This window comes from Carex rostrata, chromosome 33, assembly GCF_964058835.1.
Source record: "Carex rostrata chromosome 33, lpCarRost1.2, whole genome shotgun sequence".
NCBI classification, from domain to species: domain Eukaryota; kingdom Viridiplantae; phylum Streptophyta; class Magnoliopsida; order Poales; family Cyperaceae; genus Carex; species Carex rostrata.
The window spans coordinates 227,379-236,097 of NC_135950.1; the positions used below are offsets into that span (position 1 = coordinate 227,379).

Sequence of the window (8,719 nt, forward strand, 5' to 3'; positions counted from 1 at the left end):
TCCCGATTTTAAGTATACAGTTTGGATTGTTTTGTTTTTTCCTTTTTTTATTTCTATGAAAAAATAATTATTTTTTCATGTTTTATTTTTTGCACTTCATATCATGCTTTTCATTTTTAAATATTAATAACTTGAAATTTTAAACTCAAATATCAAAAATAAAATTATTATATTTGATCTATAATCTTATCTATGCATGTGTAAAAAATTATGACATTTTGACTTTATTTTAATTAGTATTAAGAGTTTGTAACAGTAAAAATATATAAATAAATATATTATGGACGTTCATTTTTCAACTTATTAATTAATACAAAAACAAAACTAAAAAATAATAAATTTGTTGTGAGTATGTAGAGAAAATAATATAAATCACATTTAATGGTTTTATTTTGACATATAAATTTTGTTACAAGTATGTTTGGTATATTTCTTGCCATTCATTCAAACAAACAGGTTGACATATAAATTTCATGCTGAAAATCATCAGCCCGAAATTACTCTGTTCCTCAGAAGTACGCCAAAAATTAAGATCGAATTATATATAACATGGCTACAAATTCTTTGGCTTCTATTAGAAATTTAGAATAACTATATATTTCTTCAAAAATATTTAGTTGGGATGTATATATATTTCGAATTGGAAAGCTGCAATTTCATACATTTTTTTTTTCCTAATAATCAGTTCCACCTTTTGTCTTCAAATTTCTTTTGGCACGTTCTATTTTAGACCTTATGTATGGCTACAAGTCAACTTAAACCTACTAATGATACATTGGCAAAAAAAAAAAAAAAATCAAAATTTGTTTGAACCTTGATGAGTTAACCCATTTGTGGGATTGCTTAGGGTCTAGTCGGTGCTAAAAAAAAGCTTTAAAAATGTTAAAAATGTTAAAAAAATGAATGTATTAAAATTAACTTAAAAACTCACACATTTTATCGCTTGACGTGATACTAAATAAATTCAAAAAATTAAAAATTTTGCATGTAAACACACAACTACAGAAATAAATCTTTTTTTGAGAGGACTAATGAAGTAATTTGGTTTCAACGGTTTGGATTCACCATTTAAAGTTGATTCGATAGGTTTTGGAGTTAGTGTTATATATTCTGAAATGACACTGATGTTATACTAATGATGGCAAAAAAAAAAAAAAATTGTCTGAACCCTTGATGAGTTAACCCATTTGTGGGATTGCTTAGGGTCTAATTATGTGAGTTACAAGCTTGGTATCTTTCAATCATGCCCAAAAGCTCTATAAGATTAGTGGATTAAAGTCGGGTAGGGCACGGGCGGGCCAGGTATACCCGGGTAGGGCACGGGCGGGCCGGGTATACCCGGGTAGGGGCAAGGGTATTGGTCGGGCACGGGTATCACAGGTAGATGGGTATCTCGGGTATTTTTTTCAAAAACCGTGCCCTGCCCGTCCTATATCCATGCCCGTTGTACCCTTGAGGGGCAGGGCGATCCGGTCCGGTCCGGTTTTTCTTTTTCTTTGTCTTTTTTTTTTTTTTTTTTTTTTTTGAACCGGGTGGGGAAAAAAAAATCAAATTTTGGGTTTGAATTTGAATTAAAGTGGGTCGGGTATAAGGGTACGGATACGGGTAAGGGTAGACGGGTACCCGGGTAGGGTAAAGTCGGGTACGGGTAAGGTCGGGTACGGGTATGAGCGGTCCGGGTAGGGTCGGGTATTTGCCAAAAAAACAGGGTCCGGTCCGATTTTTGCCCCTACCCGCATACCCGTTTACCCAACCCATACCCGGGCACGGATATCCCCGGGCAACAGGCACGGGCGGGCAGGGCAGGGTATACCCGACTCGGGTATAATTAATACACTATATAAGACGTGAGCTTGATGGAAGCTTAAGCCGACCTGTTAAAAATTAATTAACACAGCTGAATTGAACTGAACAACATATGCTACTATATATTGTCATAACAACTAAAGGATCATCCATGCTCGATTTGTCACATTAAAACTTAAAAAGAACAAAAATCAAATGTGCTCTGATATAATAATCTCTGTATTCTCTATTTGTTTCCTGCTTGAGAGCAAAGCCTCGTCGATTTCATGGGCTATAATAAAATCTTTCAGAAGCTTGATATCAACCCGCTTAAGATTCTTGCATCGAGATAATTTTGTCCACATTAAATATTTCACCATTATGTGGATGCTAACAAGTTTCTTCCCACGACAATGTCGACTTGCACACATGTATAAGGTGATCTTCTGAAGATTTGGTGTCCGCTCAAGAAACAATGCAACTGGACCGAAATTACAAATCATGCACGAAGTACCAAGAGAGAAATCCTTCAGGTTATGAAACTCTCCGAGCTTTGGTATTGCTGCTTCTAAGATATACTGCACAGATCACATATAGAAGAATATGTTCATAAGATTCAAGGTACATATCATGCATGTATGTTGAGATATTCATCTCCCATATTTATAATACAAATGTTGATAATAAAAATGGGTTTGTCATACTTACCTTCATTTCTTTAATATGTAACTCGAGAGTTATAACATCTGAAAGACCACCTATGTTGTCACCAAAATCAAAATAACATAAAACATTTCGCATGAAAGGAAAAGTGTTACTCATTTCAGTTGTACCTAGACTTTTACACATGAACTCTACATGAAAAGGATGACTGATCATCACTGAATTGACTGCATACCCAAGGAGGCAATAGTCTACACACAATAATCTATAATTGTGCACAAAAGTGCAATGACGGAGAGATAAGTAATTTAGCTTCTGGTTGAAAATACATAAAAAATCACCAGAGCAATATTCCAATGACACGTCTTCAAGAACTGGACACCCTGAGAAAAGTCTAGTGATACATCTATTATCAAGTCTAGTTTGTGTAAGCTGTAACCTTCTGATGCGGGGAAGATTTATAACTTCTGGGATAATTAATTGAGGATAATTATAAGTTTTTCTCAAGAAGAGTTCCTCTATTGATTTACAAGAGAAAATGGGTCCAAATATATCTTTGTGGAAGAATGGGGCCTCCACAAAAAAAACTCGAGTATTGACCTTCATGGCATAGATGATACATGTGCCGACAAGGTCCGAGCAACCATCTTGGTCTAAGATTTTAATCCGAAAAGTGTCTAAGAAGGATGTCTTATGACGGGATAACAACGTCTCAACAAATTTTTTAAGCTTTGCATCAAGTGCTCTTTTCCTCTCCTCGGTACTGAGACGATATTCATCGGCTAAAACAAACTCATGTGGATCAAAATTGAGATTAGACAAGGAGGTCCAAACATTCACCCATCTCTTTGACAAAACGCTCGTTTGAACCGCCTGTCGTATTCCTAAGAAGGACAAAATATGTTGGAGCATTTCATCTGGCAAACTACTTATCATGTCATACTTGTCATTCGACATGCGTGTACATTTGTTGGTGTTATTCATTGCTCAGGCCTTGAAGTTAACACCTATGCACAAAACAATGTAAAATAAGAAAAAAAAAACAAGTATTAATACCAGCAGAAAATCAGTTAAGAAAACTTCTTATCTCCTTGTGATATTGTCATTGTGCATACAAAATCATTATTCAATTGAGATTGTCTAATTCAAAAAAAAAGAATATGACTTAAATTAATCAATACCCATCAATAATAAAATATTGGGAATTTAATATGTGAAACACACAACTCACTTTCGCAACAGAGGCACCATGCCATAAGCCCATAGCCCATAATCCATATATGACATCAACAGATAACAATTTTTCAAAACATGAGATCCATATATAGTCTGAGCACAAACTCTCTCTTTCAATTAATAATTACATTAAGAAGTAGTTAACTTAGTTTGTGTTGCTTGGTTTTATATTATCATCAGGCATCCACACAAAAGTGGGCAAATTTTATGCAAATATGATGGATGAAAACTTTAATTCGAGAGAAAAAAGTAACATAAAAAAAATTGAAGACAACTCATTCAAATAATGAGACAAATTATTACCTTGCAAATTGAAAGAGTACTAGAGGCCGATGTCAGACAAGCAGAGCAAGTCCAAAGGAGGAAGAGAGAGAAAAAAAATTCTTAGGTTCGAAGAGCAAGAAAAGAAAAAGAAAAATACTCGAATATAACCTTCTTCAATTAGATATTTATTTGAAGCATTTATTTGAAGCACTCTAATTCGGAGCAATTTTGTTATATTTGGCTATAGATAAATTTAGGAATAATTATATTGATCCCCTCACATCTGTCCCCCCATTTAACCCCGCACTCTCTCTCCAAATTAACTCCCTAAACTGCCTTTTATCCCCGCATTAATTCCTCTAAGAATTTTCATTTATCCCCGCATTAATTACTGCCCTTTAATAACAATCCCCGCATTAATTAACAATCCCCACATTAATTATACTGTCCTCTAATAACAATCCCCGCATTAATTATACTATCATTTAATAACAATTCCCGCTAATAAATATTTATCTGTTTATTGATGTTCAAGAAAGTATTTATCATTGTTCTGACAAGTATTTATCCTTATGTCAGAGAAGTATTTATCATTGTCCCTGACATGATAATACTTTGATTTGATTAAACATTACTTATTGACAAGTTCAAGAACAAAGTTCAAGAAAGTATTTATCGTTGTTCTGACAAGTATTTACAATTATATATGGGAAGTATTTATCATTGTCACAGATGTTTTACTGTAAGTTGCAATTATGTCTGAGAAGTATTTATCCATGTAATATAAAGTATTTATTCATGTAACATAAAGTATTTATCATTATGTCTGAGAAATATTTATAATTGATATTTTACTGAAAGTTGTAATTATGCCTGATAAGTATTTATCCATGTAACATATAGTATTTATCAATGTATCATAAAGTATTTATCCTTATGTCTGAGAAGTATTTATCATTCATATTGTACTGAAAGTTGCAATTATATCTGATAAGTTTTTATCCATGTAACATAAAGTATTTATCAATGTATCATAAAGTATTTATCCTTATGTCTGAGAAGTATTTATCATTGGGTGAGGGGATAGTTTATTTAATGGTCCCCAGTTGTGCGGGGACAATCCAAAAAAAAAAGGAAAATTTGTGCGGGGATAAATAACAAGTATTTATGAGGGGATTGTTTATTTAATGGTCCCCAGTTGTCCGGGGATGATTCAAAAAAAAAGAAATTTTGTGTGGGGACAACTAATGGATTGATTTATTCTTTCCTAAATAGAAATCATTGCATATGGATTAACACTTTGCAAATTCACGATAAATACTTTGATGTTTCAAGTTAAATACTAACAGTTTCTGCGGAGTATTAATTATTGAGCGGTCCCCCCCCATGATATTTTTGACAGTTTGTGCGAGGTTTTTTGCGGGGATTGTTATCAGGATCCTAAATTTAGATATATATGTTCAATTATACATTTCTCCATTAAAACTTCAAAATCAGTTATTTCTCCATCTTAATATAACTATATTACAAATATAATCATTTCTCAATTAAACTTAATTAAAATTAAAAGGACAGTTATGCCCTTCATTTAAACATAAACTTTATGAGCCCGTGTAGCTTAATAGCATATTTCTCATTTCTTTGAAATCATTTGTTCTCTTTCTCGATTACAATACTATTCAATGCTTAATAGTTAATACGTAAAATTTATCTGTTTTTATTTTGCAGCTACTTACTTTTGATCTTTTACTAGAGATTGATCAGATGATGAGTAAAAATGATAAGTCTTTTTTAAGGTTGTCATATTCCACAATTTGATTTTTTTTTTTTTTTGAAATCAAAGATTTTGAAATAAAAGTATAGTATTGACCGTTTCGAATTAAGGGATACACGATTTTTTTTCCTTATTTTTGTTTTTTTAAGTTTGAATTTATTAATAAAATTATGCAATATAAACTCGACCATGCTTACAAAATGCATGGTTCCATACAAGCCATTTTATTTCATATATTTTTAATTGGTTCTCATTGATGAAAAGGTTCAAACGTATGGAACGTGTATGAAATTTTGTGTCAAATAAAAATAACGCATGTTGTATATAATTGTTGTCATCTTCATCGTACAAAATAAATAAATAAATTAAACTATGTATATGTTATGCTTTATAACTCGTGACGAAGCCAGGATTTTTAGCAAAATAATATTATTAATTTATTATAATTTAATTTGTTATTAATTTTTTGAGTGAAAATATGGTAATTATTTTAATTGAGCAAAGTGTTGCAAAAAAGTTGGTGTAAATCTAGAAATATGAATGAAGTATATGTAAATAAAATGGGAAAGCAATAAAGCACAATACTGTAAAGCTCTTACAGCATGTAAGTTAGTATATTAACCTGCTTTATTATAATACTAATATTCAAAAACTTATTTTTTAAAATTAAGGATGAAAGATTTTACTAATAAAATACATTAATATAATAATTACAATCATACACAAAATAACCAGAAAGCTATTCCATAATAAATTGCTTAAAATTAATGAATTTTTTTTCAAATTTTAATTAAAATGCAAAAAAAAAGAGTAATCAAAATTCGGCTGAAATTTAAACAAAAACTTAAATTAAATAGTAAATAAAAAAATGCCCAATTGATTCATTTTCAATAGCAAGCTTCATCTAAAAAGATGGGCAGTAAATTAGGCCCATTTAATTTGAGCACAAAGATATTTTACTAAAATTTTAATTTTGGTCTCATCATGTCATATTTGTCTCCTCCATCTTCATTCGTTCATTTTATTTTAAAAACAACGTCTCAATGCAAGAATCGACAACCAATACAAATCAACACTCCAAAATCATACAAAAGTTATGAATTAGACTGCGATAGGGTAGGTAACAAGCTCAGATATGATAAACAATATTCCATTATAAAGAAATGATTTTTTTTTTTTTTAAATTCAGAAGTAGACAACTGTCTACTTCTAATTAACTGTAACTTCGCTACTGTTTATAAAAAAAAAAGATCGATTTTTTGTTTTTAATGATTTTGTCATTTTAGATTGGAAGAGTGATACTACAAAAATTGAGGCGTCATCTAATTTTCTTTTTGATTTGCTTGCTTTCAATATATTTAATTTAATATGTTTTGAAAGGGAAAAAATTGTTTTCTTACAATTTTGTATATATTAATCGAAGGTTTAAAAAAGAGTAGGATTTAAATGCCTATCTCTTTCGTGCTTCAATTGAGTTTTACATTTTTATCTTTATTTTTAAAATCTAAACAGTTGATTTGAATTATTTAATATATTTTTCACATAAAAATGTACCTAGAAACCAAAAAAATTTTTACATTTTTTCTAAAATATTTTATTAGCTTTTAGATAGATATACAATGTTTGAATAATTGTGGAGTAGAATCAGAGTGTTCTTAAGTTCACTAAGTTCTTTAATTAATTTTGTATAGAGTTAAGTGGTAAAACAACATTAAAAATGAATACATTAACATTAATTTATAAACTTTCTAATTTTGACCGCTTGACTTTATAAATTAATTTGAAAGTTTAAAGTTTTTACATGTAGATACATCATTCGGAAAGTAGATGACAGTTTCGACGGTTCAAATTCGTCATTTGAAGCCAATCTAATAAATTTTAAAATTAATTTTACAAAGAGATTTGACGGACTTAAGTACACTCTAGTTCTACTCATATTTGTGTATTGTAAGTTTAAAATCAAATTGATGCAGATTATGCCGGTGTTACTTGCAAATATATTTTTTATAATAAAGTTAGTTGGTTGCATTGTGTCATCTAATTCAAGACAACAAAAAAATTAAGATAAAAGATTGAATAAATAAGCGTTATGTAATTTTATTTTATAAAGAGATTAATAACAACTTTTTTTGTAAAAAATAAAATTTTAAAAGTCAAAATTGCAAAATTTCTAAAAAGAAAATCAAACGGTGAAATAATGCGGAGGATCAAAACTCATCGACACCCTTGATACCATCTGTCAGTGACAGCGCCGAGAACGCCCAAATGTTTTCCCCGTAATGGACGGCTCAGATGGATTTATTTTCATCTGGCCAAGAAACCAACTTGCATTGCTTGCTCCTCATCATGGGAAGCGTATCCTATGCGGAGCCAATCCCTGTGAAACTGTGAGGAGATTTTAATCTGGTCTGTTCGTTTCGGATCGGACAGATCAGATCAGATCTTGTCCGAATTAAAAAAAAGAGAGAAAATATTCTCAAAATTTGCAAGATCTGATTTGATCCGTCCGATCCGAAACAAACGGACCAGATTAAAAACTCTACATAGCTCCGCAGAGATTGGCTTCGCAAAGGATACGCTTCCCCTCATCATGCGCTCTTCTTCGAGTGTGTATCCTCTGAGATATCTCAACTTTTGCGTGCCCGACGTGTCCGGTGCCTATTCGGGGGTGATGTAGGGGTCAGTATTATATGTGCTTTGAGATTCGTGTAGAACGTATTTAAACGGTTGGCATTTCCCATAAAGTCACGCAAAGTTTGAGATAAGGATACGAATTCCTCTTCTTCGCGGGTAAAGATTTTAACAGACTAGTTTTGGCTTCATGCAGCGCACTAACCATATAAAATGCTGTTTTGATTATATAGTTTGTACGCTGCATGAAGTAAAAGCTACTCTGTTAAAATCTTTGCCTCTTCTTCGCAGCGATCTCCCAAAATCACGCTTCAGACATCACTCCACTCGATTGCCTTTTTTAAAACCCCTCTTTTAATTTCATCA

General features: G+C 31.5%; 1 protein-coding gene across 1 annotated transcript; it reads right to left on the bottom strand.

Moving 5' to 3' along the window:
- Positions 1-1,997: 1,997 nt before the first annotated feature.
- On the bottom strand, positions 1,998-3,405 carry LOC144548317 (F-box/FBD/LRR-repeat protein At5g18770-like). The gene is made up of 3 exons (XM_078296991.1): positions 3,069-3,405; positions 2,494-2,699; positions 1,998-2,363 (listed from the first exon to the last, which is right to left on the bottom strand). The coding sequence occupies exons 1-3, from the start codon at positions 3,403-3,405 to the stop codon at positions 1,998-2,000; spliced, it is 909 nt and encodes a 302-aa protein (XP_078153117.1).
- Positions 3,406-8,719: the final 5,314 nt, after the last annotated feature.